The sequence below is a fragment of the Poecilia formosa genome, unplaced genomic scaffold, assembly GCF_000485575.1.
Source record: "Poecilia formosa unplaced genomic scaffold, Poecilia_formosa-5.1.2 Scaffold55, whole genome shotgun sequence".
Lineage (NCBI taxonomy): Eukaryota > Metazoa > Chordata > Actinopteri > Cyprinodontiformes > Poeciliidae > Poecilia > Poecilia formosa.
Genome location: NW_006799994.1, coordinates 426,416 through 445,014, shown reverse-complemented (window position 1 = coordinate 445,014; position 18,599 = coordinate 426,416). Strand labels below are relative to the sequence as shown.

The following is an 18,599-nucleotide window of genomic DNA, read 5'->3' as shown; positions in this document are numbered from 1 at the left end:
AACTTAGAAATTATTAACCCAGTACTGCTTTCAATAACTTTACAAATCTGACCCTCAAATTCTCTTAACTTCCAGTTTGTATTGAAAAATTATCAGGCTATTTTTGCTCATTTTATTAGTTAAGATCTAGAATAGTTCCTCAATATAAATCACTTATAAATAAGTCACAGAACACAGCCTCATTCTTCAAAGTACCCAGTGAGTTCCCTGAAAGTTACAGGAAAGTATATGGGCTATTTTCTGCAGCGTTCCCATCTCAGTGTTTGGCTCCAGAATAGCGCAGATAAACAGGTTTTGTTCATCAGCTCTTCCATCCGTCAGCTTTGTTCCTCATGCTTTCCCACTTCTGCACATTTTCCACGTCTCCACCTTTTGAATTTAGTTTTTATTCCTCCTTTTTCACAAACATCATCACAAGTCTCTGTCATTAAAACAATAATGCACGAAATCCATTTTCTGTGCTGTACAGCTTCAGTTTTCCCCCTTCCTCTCATTCTCCCTCCATGCACCTTTCACTCCCCCCTCTCCTCCTCCTCTCTTCCTCTTCCTCCTTCTTTCTCTGCTCCCCACTGGATATCAATCAGAATCTATCACTCCACCTATTCCTGCTGCCTTTGTGTCAGAATTCACAGGAACTTCACGGAATTGGAAACTGTTTTATTGTTACATCGAACTCTCGCTGTGTGTGTTTTTGTGAAGGAGTGCGTCGAGCTTCAGTGGCAGAATTAATGGAATGCACACACACACACACTCACGCACACACACGTCCTTGCCACCCAGCATCACCACAACACTTCCACACACACTCATGCGTTCATGCACACATTAGGGTGTTAATTGTTGTGATAACACCTTCCAATAACAAGACTCTAATTATCAACATGTTTGGCTGTGGGAGTGTGTATCTGGCACTTGCGCGCAGATCGTGGGGTGAGCGTTTCTGTGTGTGTGCCAGTGTGAGGTGTGGCACCGAGGGAGGAAGGTTTGATGATTTTCGAACATGCTGCTGTGCCTGCTTCGGTGTGAGGGGTGGATGCTCTCATGTATGGGGCGATGATGTCTCAGTCTCAGTCCGGATTTGCATATGACAAGAGGTCTTTTGTTGTTTAGCTAATTGCAAAAGGCTCTGCTTGAGAAATGACACCACCGCAATGCATTCCACTGAATGTGTTTGTTGTATTCACAGAGAGAGATTTTTGCAGATCTTTGTCATGTGTTTTGCAGATCACATGGTGTCACAATCATCCAGCAGAGCCAAACTGGAAGACTTGTGTCGTCGTTTGAAGGAATAGTTTTTGAGTTTTAAATCTGGACATGAGCTATAGTTGTCAACAGTCATTATCTGCTGACTCTAATACCAGAAAACTGGCTCTGTCTTGGCAGCAAGAAAGTTTTACTGTCCAAGCTGCTCTGCTAATGCTAGCTTGTACGTAAATCGAAGGATTACATTTAGTTTTAGCTGGACAGTTTGTTTTGGTTTATGTTCTCTAACACTCACAGAGCTAATCATTCAGTATTTTACTGAGATCTTCTGGGAAATACACACTTTCTTGGCTGCTGCTTTAGTTTCACTGTACCGTTAACTTCCAGCAGCTAGCTAAGGGCTCTGCATGGTTGAGTCAAAATGCCAAAATCAGTTGTAAATGTTGCAGTTGCATGACAAAAGTCACATTATTTTGTTCTCAGTCTCATCTTGTCCCCTAAATCTTATCAGATCCCAGCTGGCAAACTTTTTGGCCCCGTCCATGGAAAAATATTGTGTGGTGGTTTTCATATCGGTTTGAATTATAAAAACTGTTCAGAAAAAACATGAACAAACCAGATTTGTTTGAGACAGCAGCTTGCTGAGATAAGAACAGTGACTCCCAGCAGGAAGAAATATTCTAGACTGAGTTTCACATATAAACCACTTCAGATTTTAAAAAGAGAACTGGTCCCATTTTGACACTGGTTTGAATTCTTTACCAAACCAGAGACTGACCCGTGGGCCAATGCACCAGAGAGGATACAAGGTAGCAACACAGGCTGATCAACAGTTTCCAGTTAATGTTGTCACTTAGAGTCAACATTATGTTCACCCTGGATGGGTTTAGATTTAAAACTATTTTCATTCAAACCTGAAATTAATTTCTGATTGGAAATAATCAGAAATTTTAGTGTTTCTAAAAAAAGATAAAACATGTAAAATTTGATGTCAAAAATGATTAATACCCTGAGAAAATCTTTAAGGATCTTAAAACTCTCCTTGACAATTTAACTCTCATGATGAAGTCCAGGTCAGTGACGTTGGATGACCTTCTTACCATCACCCTAATCTTTAGCACCCTCCACTGTTTCTCTATCAAACTGAAGTCGTGACTTTTACTGGGCCATCTCAAACCTTTAGTATTACTTTAAGTCTAAATCTGCAAGGAGTATGAATTATTTTTGGCTTAGCAGAGGCTCCTGACGCCACGGTGGCCCATTGTGGAAACACCCAGGACACCAGCACATCCTGCACCATGTGGCGAACATTAAACCCGGGATACTGGGCAGTTGGACAATGCAAACCTTCAAGATGACTCCGTGAGACCCGCCTCATTCCTGACGGTTTGCAAACTGAACCATTTATACACCTAGGTTGCATGTAGATGAAATTACATCCAAATCTGAGCGTTTATTTATTTTTTTGTTGTTTTTGTTTAAAGCTGCAGTATGTAACTTTCATTAAAATTATATATTTTTTACATATTTATTAAAATTATCATTATGTTGTGACAGTATGATATAAAACAATAATCTGTGAAAAGAATCCTGCTGGGGCTGCACAGTGGTGCAGTTGGTAGAGTTGTTCCCTTGCAACAAGAAGGTTCTGGGTTCAATTCCCAGCCCTGGTCTTTCTGGAGTTTGCATGTTCTCCCTGTGCATGCGTGGGTTTTCTCCAGGTACTCCGGTTTCCTCCCACAGTCCAAAAACATGACTGTCAGGTTAATTGGCCTCTCCAAATTGCCCCTAATTGTGTGTGTATTGTGTGTGTGCATGGTTGTTTGTCTCTGTGTTGCCCTGTGACAGACTGGCAACCTGTCCAGGGTGTACCCTGCCTCCTGCCTGGAACATTAGCTGGAGATGGACAACCAATCACAGACAGGAGGAGGGTCTTAGGGCTGCCAATCACCCTTATGTACCAGCTAGTTCACCACAACATAGTCTCCCATGAATGCTAAGGCTAGTTAGCATGGCTATTGATGATGCCAGATAAATTGTTTTCCTAGAAGTTGTTTCTCTGCCATTAGCACACTGAGCAGCATGTGCTCAATGTGCACATTGATTGACAGCGCTAAGACCAACCTCCCGAATCTGATTGGGAGGAGCTGGATTAGCTCAATCTCTTCATAGATTATTTGTCTCATGCCATACTTTGGAATTGTATTGGGGCCAAAAGGGAGCAGATTTTGGCCAAATAAAAAGAAAAATCTGGAAAAGAAAACTTTGAAAAACCCACAAATTTGCTAGAATATCTAAAAACTTTTAGGATAATCTCAGACATATAAAAAAGAGTTTTTCAGATTAACCTCAGAAAATTTCTAGAAAGAAAACTTGGAAATATTCAGAAATTTCCAATGTTTTTCTAGAAAATTGCTGAGATTAATCTTAAAATTTCCAAAGATTTTCTAGCAAATTATTGACTTTTGAAATTTCAAAATTCCAAAATTATTTCAATAAAATTTCTTAGATTCATTATTTTATATATTTTTTACATATTATGGACTTTTGACAGTCAGAAATTTCTTTGTTTCTTCTAGAAAAACTCTTAGATTAATCTCAAGATTTAAGAGTTTTCAGTGGAAATGTACTCCTAATTTTTCTTTTTTTCTATCTACAATGGCCCTAACATGCATTCTCACAACACTGTCACAACATGGTGTCAGTTTTAGTAAATATGTAAAGGAAATAAACATATTTGCATATATAAAGCAGTGTTCTTTGTTTAAGAAAAGCAGTCACTGTTTTACGGTGGAAGATGATGCAGGTAAAAATAAGGTATCTGTCTTATAAAAACACATTCACCTTGTTACAGCAGAGATCACATCATGTAGACAAAATGCAGAAGAAAGAAAAAGCCTTGAAACCCGCAGCCTGTTCATGCAGCAGGATGTTTGGTAGTGACTGGCTCTCATGGAGGCTTTAACGGCCTGGTAGGTGTACTGAACAGACTGCTGGTCGGTTTCCCGGCTGGTTGACTGTTTGACTGGCTGTCTGAGTGGGCGGCTGGCTTCTTGCCTGCCTACTTGGTTTACTGGCTGACTGGTTGGCCCGGTGCCTGGTTGGCAAGCTCACCAGCCTCAGTCGTGTCCCAAGCCAAGCCCCTGCGCCCCTCCAGATCTTAATTGGGTTAAGTTTGTCCGCCACAGATAACACTTCCTCTTTCTTCGGAGAGTATGGAAACAAAAAAATGGCCTGGCAATAATGACGCTCTTTAGCGGGGCTCTATTCTGCTTTAGGTGGAGGGAAATTAGGATAAAGGGGGTGGGCTCCCTGCAGAGGGACAGTGTCGGGGGAAGTGCAGCATTGTTCAGCGCTAAGCGCTCAATGAGAACCGAGAGAACGAAGAAAGAAAAGGGAGCGAAGGAAAGTAGATTTGGTTTTCGTTGTAGGGCTGTCACATTGCCACAGTTTCTTTTTAACAACGTCTCATGGCACAGACACACACGACCCTGAGAGACGGGGCACACACCCAGGAATACAAACGTGTCATTGTGTGTGTGCACATGGCTTTTAGACACACAATTTCCCACTTTCCTGTTCAAAACTAACACAAAGAAAATGTTCTTTCCTGCAGCTGAGCCAAGAAATTTACAAAGAGAGCAGTAATAACAGCCTTCAGTTAAACTGAACAAAGGTGTGTGCCGCTATGACCAACTCAGGCTGAGCAAGGCTGCCTCATGGTGGTCATAATGATGTTTTCACTCTCCAGGAATTCATATTTTACCTTTCCTATTATATTTGCTATCAATAAAAATTGCCACAAAGACAAATAACTCATATTTCATTTTGCCATTAAAGGGGAACTATTATGCAAAATTCACTTTTTGCATGTTTTTGTTCTTCCATTTGGGTCTCTCAATACTCCAATCAAGTTTTCTGGGAATAAGTTATTGATTTTTTTGTTTTTGGAAAACAAGCCGTTTCAAAAACCTCCCAGTTGTGAAGTCACAATCAACTAACAACCCGAATGGAGCTGGTTAGCTGGTTTTACCACTGTATGTACTGTACAACGGCTGCTGGCAAAGATAAGTGTTTTGTTGTCCTTGACTTACCATCCTGAAACTACTTGCTGCTGTTTTGTTGGTTGTGCAGGAGGCTCCACCTCTGCTTTTCAAAAGGTTGTATAGTTGCACATCTGTTTGCCGCCATTTTAGAGATTAAACTTTGATTTGGGGGCGTGGCCAGCAGCAGATTTGCATAAAAGAGACAGAGCCCTAAAGCAGCTCATTCTGAAAGAAACTCAAAATTTAAAATTATTGCTAAGCTACTTTAGAATATAACTTTAAAAGCTTGGACGACCTTGAACCTGGATGGAGAACCTTTTGGAGACTTTAGATGTGTCAAGCCTTATCTTCTAATATTAAAATGACTCCAAACTCAACAGCAAGAACTTCTGCTTCATTCATTCTGCACATTACTCACAAAAACACATTATTTCCTCTGCAAAATCCTTGGGAAGCGAGTCAGGCTGGAAATGAGCAAAGCCTCAAAGCAAACATGAAAATGATGTTGATCTTTTTTCTCTGTCTCCACGCTGAATATTTATTGGTATATGGCTGCAGGCTAAACTCTCTCCCACTTTTTCACCTTTGGATCAGTTGACGAACGCAGCTTACACTGAGACAAACACACAAGCAGCAGTGAGCACACATAATCAGATTTTTTTTTATTCATTCATGCATACATGCAGCATGTACACCAGAGCATGCATTAAATTGAAATTCAAACTAGTAAGGAATAATGCAGGCGACTGCAGTGCATCTGCAGAAAAATGATCTCCTTTCTGTTGTTAACAGCAGATAAACGATGCAGCTTCGTGTTAGCATTTTAGTCGGCCACACATGAACTTGTTTCAAATAAAAGAAGGTGATACAAAGTGTAAAAGAATGAGATTTGAGGACAGGGAGAGACACGAGAGGCAGCAGAGGGATTAAGGCAGGCGGGGAGAGAGAATGTGCTTTAGGCTACATAAATATAACATGAACTGTGTTCGCAGGTGGCAGGTGGGGAAGCAGCACAATGCAGAGGAGCCATGTTCAGCAGCACTTTGTTCAGCAGTGGAGAATAGACTTTCTGTGCCTCTTCACCTCAGGAACTCCAGGCTTTGATAGCTGGGAGACAGAGAGCGACTGATGTGGAAACAGCTCGCAGCGCTCTCTGACCGTAACTCCACTCTCACTCCCTCTCAGTCTTATTCCTGTTGCAGATGCTCTCACCTCGCATTGTGTCGTCGTCCAGCTGACGCCACGTGAGCTGCGAAAATCCTCAGTCTGGATGGAAGGATGATGTTTGAAAAAAAAAACAAAACGAATTCCCATTTTCTGAAGGCTGAATGTTTATTAAAAGTTTCCCCTCAATTTCATTTAAAATCAGTCCTTACATTATTTATTAATTAAGTTGTACTTTGTACTTTTATTTTTGAATTATCGTCATTAAAAAAACAGAAACATAAAATTAGCTTCTTATCTTTCTTTTGAAAGGACATAAAAAAGCGAAAACATGAAAAACAGATTCTGTTCTAGTTGCTAAAACCTGCATCTGAGAAAGTAAGTGCACCTTTCCTGCTTATGCCAGAGGTTCACTAACTAACCAGGAGTTCAGGCAGTTTGCAGCTCAGGAGCAGAGAGGAGCGAAAACACAACGCAATGACTCATCCATCCATCCATCCATCCATCCATCCATCCATCCATCCATCCATCCATCCATCCATCCATCCATCCATCCATCCATCCATCCATCCATCCNCCATCCATCCATCCATCCATCCATCCATCCATCCATCCATCCATCCATCCATCCATCCATCCATCCATCCATCCATCCATTTTCCTTCAAACATGGGTGAAAGGAGAATTTGAGTCTGTACAACAAAATGTTTGCTGAAAACATCTGTCATTATAAATGTTTACCTTCTGGGCCGATCAGCCAATCAGATTTCAGCGTGGGGCGGAGTTGATGAACTGTTCGTTCCCATAGTAACATGTGGTTTATTTTAAGTTTTTAAAATGATTCATAATGTCTAAGAGTTGTGTAACTCAATCATCCTAAAAATTTGTCTTAATAAATTAGTCTAATGGCACATTTTTGTTTAACTGTCAGAGAAACTGAACACAATAAAAATCAAGAAGAGAAAATCATTATCTTTTTGGATACATTTCTGAAGATGTGGCAGAATGTGTTACTTATGCATAGCTATTCAGAAAACTAATGAAATTCTAAAAATATTCATGTAAATGTTGCCTTCATGTAATATCTTATGCAGGTTTAAAGTTTAATGTAAGCGCAGCTCACTGAATAGCCCAGTGTCCAGCCAGCAGTAGGTTTTATTTAATGTGAAGGTGTAAGATCAGTGGGATCTTCATGGAATCACCTCCGGCTCCTTGTTTTCCGTCTCGCTGCTGTTAAGGTATGAAATCTTTGAGCCAAATCCCCATTTTGGAGCCATAAAGCTACATCTGCTGCTGGTTTATTCTATTGATGTCCTGTCTGTATCAATTCCCGCTGCATGTCTGTTGGCGGACTTATTCAGAAGCTGCTGCTTGATGTTCTCTTGTTGTGTGCATTAAAAAGCCAAATCCTTGTGGAGATGACAGAGGGTGTAATCGCTGGCTATGTGATTCAACAATAAGGCCCTTAGAAGCCATTCAGAGTGGGGCCTGTCCTTGACCCTTAAGGAGCTTGTAATGTGGGCTTTTTTCCCCCGCTCTTTGTATTTACAGGCACAAACGGGGAGGGGCGCCGGAGGTGGATGGGGGACCGACCGCTGAGCGGGGGCTTTTGGCCCTCCATGCCACTGGCAGCATACAGGGGGAGCCTCACACACACACACACACACACACACACACACACACACACACACACACAAAGACATGCACACATGGGTGTCCTGCATGGCCAGAGTTGCATAGTAACTAGTTACATTTACTCAGTTACAGTTTATTTGAGTAATATTTTTAGAATGTGCTTTTTACTTTTACTCGAGTAATTTAATTATGAAGTATTGATACTTAAGTAACATTTCTGGATATTTGACTTACTGTGAGTAACTTCACCAAATGAAGAACAAGATTGTTTTAATAAAAAAAAATCACCAGATTCAGTCAACCTGCACAGTTTTAGTTTCATAAGTTTTATATTGAAAAACAAAAATTGGAAAAAAAATTATTTTCTCTGATTTTGTTATTTGTTTATGGAGCCTGTCTGGTGGGAGAAAAAAAAAAATCCAACATAATCATAAAACGTTAGTTGTTTTTTTTCTCTCCAACAGTAACAGGCGTGCTCTGTAATTTGAATGAAATTTATATGAGTTATTTTCATTTTAGTCTTTCAACTACCAAACTTTCCACATAACTTTAAATTTTGGTCCATCTGATGATGGGATTTCTAAATGTTAAATGATAATTTTGACTCAATACACAGGAAAACAGACTGTCTTCTGTCAGAGGCTTCTTCAAATTCACTGTAATACAGACTGCTGCAGAACATCTGTCCTGCAAACAGTCATCACCATCCACAATACCTCTATGAATGTTTTGAGTTTATATGAGTTACAGCAACATTTAATTTTAATATAGTTGCTTTGAATTGAATTCCCACAAGTCTGAACCAGAAGTGATCCGGGCCACTGAGCCGCCATGTTGGTAGGCAGGGCGCAGAACAGTGATCAATCAATCGATCAGATTTTATTTGTATAGCACATTTCAGCAACAAGGCATTTCAATGTGCTTTTCATCATTAAACATAAAAACACAGAGTTATGCAACATTGAATCAACAATCAAAAACATTGTTGATTGTGATGCTTGTGGGCGAATATCCTGAACGTTAAGAAACAGGTCATATTTGAAAAGATCGGATAGTATCGGATTTATGAACACATATCCAAGTAGAGTGGGTTGCATTTGAAAAAAATGTGATCTGTGTTGTTCATTGTCATGAAAAGATCAGATTCGGGTCGCATATCGGGTTTGGGTCACTTCAGGCTGCAGTGCAAACGCAGCTTTAGTTGGGTACATTTTTAGGTTACTTTACTCACCTCTTGCTCATTTCATTTTGGAGGGAAGGCTGAAGGTTTGTGGGTGAGAACTGAGGGGATGGAGAGAGAAAAGAAGTCCTCCTCCTCCCGCCTCCAGCAGCTCCAGCAGGGGTCGGTCTTAAAGGCTTCTCTGCCTCTCCGCGGGGAGGGCAGGGTGTGGTAGGGGGGCAGGGAGGCTCAATCTGTGGCCCCGCTGGTCAGCACTGGGAGCTCCACGTTGCTGGGCTATCCATGACAACCAGAGCGAGAGACGGGAGAGGGAAAGTCAGGGAACATGGAAAAGCTCAGCTGCGGTCAGAGAGCGCTCGGTTGGAGCAGAGAGACGAGAACAAAGCACCCAGTGATTTTCATTTCTCCCTCTTTGTTTGCTTTATATTGTCCACAGACGTGTCCCCTCTTTGCTTTACTGGGAATAAAGGAGCTTCAAAGGAGACGCAGCCACACACAACCATGTAGACATAAATGCACACACATGTGTGGCTAATTGAATTATGTGTGTACAGTGAGTCAGATGCTTTCTGTTCGCCGTGAAAGCAGCTCTCTGAAGGGGCGCAGCTCTCCTAAAGGCCAGCGGAGGACGCAGAGAGGCACATTTTAAGGAAAATGTCACCAGATTTTAAACCGAGGAGTAACGTTCCCTTTACACAAAGGGCCTGCTTGTCTGCACTCACTGCCAGATTGTAAGTCAGTGTGGTCCAGAGAAACAACAGAACATGAAGGTTAAACGGATGTGAAATCAACTTTTTTTGAGTTTTACATCATGTTTTAATGTTATCTCATCAAAAACATACTTGGAATGTTGTCTTGATTCTTTGATGCTTGTTTGAGCAATCCTTTAGTCTCCATGGCAACCATTCAGCTGCAAAACGCCTGGTTGGACCTAGATCCACCTTCAAGGCACAGCTCCTGCTTGGAGTTGCAGTTTCCATCTCTGCTCCTTCAGACTAGCCTGCAGCAATTAGCAAACACCTGGTGGAACTGAGTACCTGCTGAGCTCATTGTAGGAACTACGTGTCAGTGAAACGCTGGTAAAAATGTTAAATGGTAAATAGAGGAGCAATGGTGTGATGACTTCCTGACAGCAGTTCTTAAAGAGACAGAGTCCCAATTTCAAGATGTTAAATTACAAAGTAAAGTTATTTTAAGGTATGTTGGATCTCTATAGCTTTTCATAACAACTGAACATAACAGCACCATTTTAAAGTGCAATCAAGTAACTATGTACCTGGAAAACACGTTACTGCCACTATGTTAAGTTTTAAATTTCATGCATCCATCCTCTGGTCTGTCCATTCAATGTGCCCAATCCATAAGGACAGATATATTCAGTCTAATTCTGTTCTCTGACAAATACAGACATTTTTAGATTAATTTCAGAAATTTAAAAATGAATTTTCTGAGCTCGAGAAGTCAAACATTTACAAGAATAAACATTTTTTTAACCTCAGAAATTTGCTTGAAAATAGCCTGGAAATTTCTGAATTTCAAAAGTCAAATTTGTGTAAGAAAAAAGTCTGAAGCTTTAATATTGATAAAATTCAAAGCTCAGAAAGTCAAGAATTGCCAACTCCAGAAATTTCCCCTTTTTTTTTGCAGAAAATTTCTGACAATCATTTTCTCCCATATCTTCAACTTCTGGAGTTCAGAAATTTCTACTTTATGCAAATTAAATGTAACTAGTTACGACCCAACTCTGGCCAAAAATGAAAATGAGTTTGACACATCTGATCTGTTGAGTCCAATTCCAGGTTGCAGTTGCGCCATTTGGCCACAGCTCGCCGCTGTTGCATAACTCTCCTCCCCTGCCTCCCCTCTCTCCCTCCCTCTGCCCATCTTGCCTCTCTCGCTCTCTCCCTCTCTCTCTCCTGCCTCTCTGCCTCAGCCAACCCGGGCTGTGCCGAGCTGCTCCCTGCGGGATCAGAGCGCTCCCCCGCCGGGACCCTTCTCTCACATCCCCCTGCTGGGACGCGGCTACATTTCCAGCCAAGCACTGCCTGCCTTGGCTTTATTATGTGTGTCTGCGCCGCAGCCCCGCCAGCAGAGGCAGGCAGAGGAGGAGGAGGGAGGCTGGTAGCCAGAGTCAGGACAAAGAAAAAGCAGGGAGACAGAGGCTAGCGCAGGGTTAGACCGCTCCAAACATCAGCCTGCCGTTTATTAGGAAATATTAAACAGAACGGCTTGTAAAAGCAGCTTTCCCCTCGGGGTGGAGAGGCAGGGGGGAAGGAGCGCACTGTCCATGCCACCAGATCCACAACACCTAGAGTAGAAATAACGGACGGCTCTGCCCGGTTCGGCTCCTGGAGGGGTGGGGGGAAGAGAACCAGAACAGCCTGAAACAGTGACACTAAACTAAAGAAGCTGAGAGGAAGAGGAGAGGAGGAAGAAGGCGCGCTTCAATCGATAGAAAATATTTGAAAAAAATACCCGAAATACCAAAAACAACAATCCGTACGAGGTGCTGGCTGTCACTTCTCTCTATCGCAGCGCGTGGAGGTCCTGTCCAGGTGTTGGTTGGTGTTTTTTTTTTTTTTTTTTTTTTTTTTTTTTTTGGACGCGCGCGTGGGTGGCAGCTCGCGCACAGGTCCGTCCGCGAGCGCTGGAAGAGGTCGGAGAAAGCGGAACGCGTGCGGCAGCGGCGGCGCGGCAGAGAGAAGAGAAGAAACAAAATCAAGGTTGTCGGAGTCGCGGCGAGCGAGGAAGTTGTGTCCGCTTCTCCCACAAAACGCAGCAGCAGCGGCAGCTGACTGGCCGGACTGACGGCAGTGACCGAAGCTGCCGCATTGCAACAGGCGAAGAAGCAGCGAAGAGGTGGTGGAGGTGAAGAAGAAGGAGAAGAAGAAGAGGGAGGAAGAGGAAAGGACAGCCCGGCTGCTCCGCCGCCTGCATGGGAAGCTGAAACCAGGAGCGGAACGAGAGCAGTTAGAGAAAATCCAGGTTTCAGGGCGCAAAGCGGAGATGTCCAGACGGAAACAGGCCAAGCCGCGCTCTGTTAAAGGTAAGAAAAGTGCTGGTTTGGGAGCGGAACCGGAGTTTGTGCCGCTGCAGCGTTGACTCTTAATTTAATTTAAGTTGATTTTCCCCTAAAGGGCTGTAAGCAGGCTGTGTGAAGCTCTACAGCTGCTTGGCTTAAAACCTGAAGTTTACTGAGTCAGACTGTGGAAAATAAAAAAAAACAAGCAAGTCCTGTCCGCGTATACCTGACTGAGTGGAAATTGTTTTTTAATTAGCTAACACGGGTGGATCATTGTTCTGACAGCGTGGGCTGTTTTATTATTTTTACACCAACTTGTTGTGGTTCACTGAATGATCTCCAATTAGAGGAGAAATCCCAATTTTTAATTTACCCTTAAAAAATGTACTAAAGATGCTATTAGAATATGGAAAACCGCATAATTGTAGCGGTTTGAAGGTTTCCGTCTTATTTAAGTCTAATAACGGCTATTTTTCCGCATATTTATTATCTAAACATCCATAAAATTGATTGTTTCTGTTTGAAAAATAAGTTTTATTTGCTGCTAAACGAGGCGTGAGTTTTTCCGCCATCGTCATGAAGTGGCGTTCATTGCAGTGCATGGCTGAGTGGGCATCGCGCAGGGGCGGGGTGGAGGGGGGGCATGTGGTGTCCTTGGCCTCCCTGTTTCCTTTATGGGACCCAGATGGGCAGCGGGACTGTCCGACCATGTGGTCACCAACTCCTCCTCCCCCCTTTTCCTCTATTTCCTAAAGCCATCCACGCTTTTCCTTTGGTTTTTTTCCTCCTGTGTCCGTGAAGCCTTCCTGGTATTAATTATAAATCAGGATTGTTGGATATATTTTGGGGATGTTTGGAGGTTTTTAGCTTTTGCTTTGAGGCGGGACGCCTTTCATTCTTTAGAGGGGATGCTGCATGTGCTGTGCAGGAATCTCTGACAGAACGTGTTAATGCGCTCCCTCGGGGATGGGTTTGTGGTTTTTATGTCTTTCTACTGCGGGTTGCGTGTGCAGGAAAACGGTTTAAAACTGTTGCTTTTTAGCTCTTGTAGGGAGGAAGATGTGATCGGCAGTGACAGCTCTCGCTTTCCACAGCCGCCTCAGGAATCCTGGGCAAACTCTGGTTCATTTTGAGTTGATTCCTGCAGCATGGATCTGTTTCTGGTTTAGAAATGTGTCACATCGTCCACCTCCTTCAACAGTAGCTGCGTCTCCATCGACTACATAGTTGCACAAATTGGAATTACAAAAATAAATTTGCTTAAGTAAAAAACAACTCAAGTTTTTTGATAAAAAGCTTTTGTACTGATGTATCAAAATTAGTTTATTTCACAAAGCTGCAATGGAAACACTTTTTTGCATCACATGAATCACAAAATCAAAGGGATGCTAATAGTGACGAAAATGGCAAAGAAGACGACAGGAAGTGGTGGGAGGATGATGGCGTGTCACGTTTTTTAGTGACTTATCCCACGAACAAACTTATTCACGTGTGTTTTTAATTGCATTTCTTAGTTAATGGAAACAACACAATTGCAAAATTGTGTTTTCTTTTCTGCACTAGCAGAATATCAGCAAATTTTGTAATGGAAACGCAGCTGGTGTTTCTGTATTTTAACTATGTGTGCACTGATTAGACTTTTTAAAAAGCGTCACTTGCTGATTCTGATTTTGGTCGATGCAGATTTTTTATTGGTCTGAAATGTTGCTAATTAGAGAAAGAACGTTGTCGAGTGGGCAACATGGGGTGGTTAATGTTAACTGCAAACATGCAGACGTGACCTGGCGCAGGTCAAATGCCTCTTTGCTGAGGTGGATAAGATCGACTTCAAATGCAAGTATCTGCCGATCACAGAGCTCTCAAAAGAAAGGAAATCGGAGTGGATTTATTGAAACTTTATGTATAGCTGGACTGAAGAGTCTCCAATAAAGATTAAACAAAAATCATTACTGTAAAATAACAGAATTACTCAAAATTACATTAAATAATGTCACGTTTAGATCTGGAGAACATGAGAATCTACAATCCTGTTTTTCTCTGATCAGAATGTGAGAGATGGGATGAAGATGGTTGTTGCATCCCATCCGGATCAGTAGATCCGTGTGTGTGTGTGTGTGTGTGTGTGTTTGAGCTCATGTTTTTGGAAGTGGGATCTCGTCGTTGAAGCCGGCAGGTCTCAGCAGCCTGGATAACCGGAGCTTAGCTTCAGTGAAGCAGCCGAGCGGAGCGAAGCGAGGCAAAGCCGATGCAGACGACCACCACACACACTCTCTGTCTCTCTCTCTCTCTCTCTCCCTCTTTATGTTTGTTTCTCTCTCTATCTGTGTGTTTTCTGCAAATACGGCCCTTGTTGTCTTGCCTTTAAGCACCATGTGTTATGTGCTATCTCCCGTCCGCACCTTGCCCCTCTGACAGCTTGGCACAACCTGGCGTTGGGGGGTAGAGGGGTGGGGGCGGTGGTGAGGGGGAGAGAGATGGAGGAGGAAAGCAGGGAGGGGGTGAGGGGTAAAAGGTAGGAGGGGTGCAGCAGGTGAGGTGGGCATCACCGAGGGATTATCTGTGTTTTCATGTTCTTCTGTCTTTCACCTGCTCACCCAACTCTGACCGGCTTAGCATCAGCAGCAGAATCCCAACTCAGCCGTCTCTGCTGCTGCTGCAGGTCCGGACCGGATCGCAGCGACCCGATCAGAAACAGATCGTTCACTCACCAGTCTGAGGTTCGATGTCAGAAATATTGTCAGGTTTCTGTCGTCCGTCATTAAAGCTGCAAAGAAAAGCTTTAATGAGATTCATCCCAACTCCTTTTCCAAAGTGCTTCTCTATATTATATCAAATTATATAATTTGTCTTGGGATGTTTGTGCATTAAGTGCAACATTTTACGTTATAAATATAAATAGCAAGTAGTGAATCAAAAGCGGCGTGATAATACACACATTTATAATTGCTGAACTTTATACTTGTCACTCTTTCTCTTTTTTCATTTTGACATGAAATATAAAAGTAAATTCTCAGAGACTGGAATCGACCAATTCTTCTCTTCATTGTTAGATTAAATACTAAAACCTTTACCTGTATTTTCCCCATGTTCATTAAATGCAGCTCTGTTTCTGATGTTTATTCTTGTTTATTCTTTGTTGCACTTTAGAGTTTGATAAAAAAATCTCCAAAATGTTTGCAACATGTTTTGATCCATAAACGTTATTGAAAAATCTTTATTTTACTCTATAATTACAAACCAACACCTCTGTCATAAACTTGAAGCTCGTTATTTCAGAATGTATCGTAATTGGTCAAAATCAGGATCGGCTGATCGGGGCTCAAATTGGAGCTTCTTACTGGCCAAAAAAAATGGCTGATCAGCACATTTCTAATCCTAATCAATGTCTTTTAGTCAAATGTATTGCAAATCAGAGGATGAATGCAAAGAACTTGAAATATATCAATTAATCTTTTTTTAAAAAAGTGAGCTTTCTTCTCTGCTCATTAAATGCATAAAATCTTGTAACTTCCTCCATTTTGAGTTGTTAAATGCATCAACCAGCAGTATGCACTGCGATGCCATTTGTTTAATATGGATTGGGGTTAAAGTTTGAAGAATAAATGAAGATAATCTTAAACCGACCACCTCATCAAGGAACCCTGAACATTTTGATCTGATGACAAACTGGTGTTGGATCCTGAGAAGGCTGTTTGGTGCATCGAAGGACAGTAAACATCCATGCAACTCGTCTAATATAATGTGGTCATGCAGACGTTAATAATCTGATTCATTTTGTATCAAAGTGAACCTTTAGGATTGTAAATATAGATATTGCCATGATTATTATGATTTAACGTTGTGCAGGCCAAACTTTGGTGTACTGTATCCTTTTCCATCAGGAACTTAAGACAAATTAGTTCCTCACTCTTTGATCACCATGTCACATTATGATTTGAAGGGCTGTGTAATAATATCGATTTTGCGATATATATTGATATTTTCTTTCCTAGAAAAAAATCGATAGTCATCCACAAGTATCAAGTATCGTAGCATCCAACTGTGACCTTGCTCACTCACTGCTTGCTTCACTGGGAGAGTGATTAGGTCTTCAGGCTTAGAGTGATTCCTTCAGATGTTAAGTGTCAAGGTTAAAAAGGTATCAAACTATGCAGAGCAGGTACTTGGTGCACTTTATTTACTTTACAAATGCATGTAAGCTACAGTTTGTACTGTTTCAATTAAAAGAAACATGTTTTCTCACCACTTCTTTGATTCATTTTCTCCAGCTGTCGACTTTAAGTCTGTGTCCATGTCCAACCAGACCCAGGTATTGTGTAGTTGGTGCTTTTAATCAGTTTTCAGTTAAATTAATTCAATCCAACTCTATAACAGTCACAAAATGTCATCAAAATCACTCTGTCCCTCTAAAATCTTTCAGAAAATCGGAAAAGTGTATTGAATTGTATCATTTGCTGAATATTGCAATATATATTGTATCGTGAGCAGAATATTGTGTATTGTATGGTATCGTGAGATTATTGTATCACTACAGCCCTAATGATTTGTATCTTATCTGTATTTCTAGGTAGAAAGCTACAGTTGGTTCAGTTTCTGTAAAGAAGAGGTTGAAGTGTTGGATCTGGTCAAAATTAAAGATGTTACTCTGAATCTTCGGCTGTTTATCTCTGAAACTATGAAGTTACATTATTTTTGTTTTTCAATTAATTTCATGCGTTTTTGCTCTTTCTGCAACTTATTGCTTACATTTTTTTTCTCTGTCAGCAAAAAAATTGAGACAAAGTTTTATTTGATAAGTGTTATCTTTTTATAAAGCAGCATTCCTTTAAAACACATCTTTACAGAAATGTTCCTTACTTTTGGAAAAGATAAAAATAATGTGCATGAGCACTTTAACGCATATTTTAATATCTTTGTCCGGTTTTCTCTGGATGTTATTATTATTTGAATGAAGTGATAAGCAGCTGCTCTGAGGAATCCATAGCAGGATTAGAGTGGTGAAGCTTTCCTGTATTTATCAGTTGACATTTTCCTTGGAAGCCTGAGAAAACGAGACCTTGGTCAAGTTATCAGAAAGCTTTATCAGAAAGTCAGGACTTTCACTCAGGCTGTAGAAACCGTAACTGAAATAATAATAATAATAATAAAAAAGTCTTGTTTAATAAGGATAGATGTGGTTTATGTGCTTGCTGGAAATGGGTTCTCAAAGAAATGGAAATAATGAGGCATATTTACTAGTATTATATTGGGCTTTCTTTGTTTCATCAGTCCATCCTCTTCCCACATGGCTGTTGGTCTTTTTCATAGATTTGTAGCGTGAAGAAATGCGGTCAGATGTTTGGAAACGTCCTGATGAGCAGCGGCCCTCAGGTTCGTTTGACGGATTTGGTGGAACGGGCGAGCCTCTGCAGCGATTAGACCCTGTTAGCAGGGACGGGACCTGACTAATTGCTGTCTGTTAATTGAACATGGACTAATGGTGCGATGATGGAGCTCCTGGGTTAAAAAGAAAGCAGAGATGAGCCTGAGGAAGAAATGAAAGCAAGCTCCGCTTCCCTCTTATCTAAATATTATTTCAGTGGATTAATCCGTTTTTAATGTGTCTTTAGTGAAGCGAGGAAGGCAGAAATCTCATTCTGCGTCTGCTATCTCTCTCTCTCCCTCTCAGCCCTCAGCCCCTGGAGTCTCTCATGCATTATGTAGTGATGATTATTACTTAATTACACATTAATAAATCCGCTTCATTTGCAGGACATTAAACGGGAGCTGAGCGCATGTGACAGGGAGATGGAGGAGAGTGGGAAGACCGGAGCGGGGCGTTCACTTTTTAGCTGTTCTTTGCTTTGTTTTCCACTGTTTGTTTGGAGCCAAATGATTTCTGTGGCGGTTGGATTTGCTGCTGGAGGGATCTGGGATAATGACATCACTCCGTCTCCTCCTTCCTTCTTGTCCTGCTCTCTGCTCTTCCTGCTCCATGCTTACATGCAAACAGGGTCAGGGTTTTACTGATTCGTGTAAACACAGATTCTCAGTTACGTCATCGGGATCCTTTCTTTCACTTTGTTTGCTTTGTATTTTAACAGAATGAATTATAATAGTGAAGTTTTGGACAGAAAAAGTCTAAATGTACACATTTACAGATCAATACTGGCTCAAGTCAGGGTTTGAGTTTTATTTAATTAATTTTGGTTTTCTAATTCAGTTAGTTTTAATTAACTTTTAGTGTGTTTACTAGTTTTTATTAGTTAAATATTGTTTAGTTTCAGCTTAGTTACAGTAGTAGTTTTTACATTTTTTAAAGTTTTAAGTATTTTATGTATGGGAGACAGAGATGACAATTTCCCTGAGG

At 41.3% G+C, this 18,599-nt stretch overlaps 1 protein-coding gene and 1 long non-coding RNA gene across 5 annotated transcripts in view; one reads left to right on the top strand and one right to left on the bottom strand.

Moving 5' to 3' along the window:
* Window positions 1–5,945: 5,945 nt before the first annotated feature.
* LOC107836384 (uncharacterized) lies at window positions 5,946–10,274 on the bottom strand. Its single transcript, XR_001662267.1, has 3 exons — window positions 9,280–10,274; window positions 6,462–6,515; window positions 5,946–6,356 (listed from the first exon to the last, which is right to left on the bottom strand). It is a non-coding gene; the product is annotated as an uncharacterized LOC107836384 (long non-coding RNA).
* An 851-nt stretch (window positions 10,275–11,125) lies between these two features.
* znf423 (zinc finger protein 423) overlaps window positions 11,126–18,599 on the top strand; it is a 181,448-nt gene continuing 173,974 nt past the window's right edge. For 3 of the 4 annotated variants that reach the window (XM_016672048.1, XM_007553161.2, XM_016672047.1), the window contains exon 1: window positions 11,127–12,274. In XM_016672048.1, coding sequence (XP_016527534.1) covers window positions 12,235–12,274 — 40 coding nt within the window. In that variant the 5' untranslated portion in view covers window positions 11,127–12,234. Of the gene's footprint in view, window positions 12,275–18,599 lie in introns of all 4 variants that reach the window. The other variant, XM_016672049.1, reaches the window with a different exon arrangement.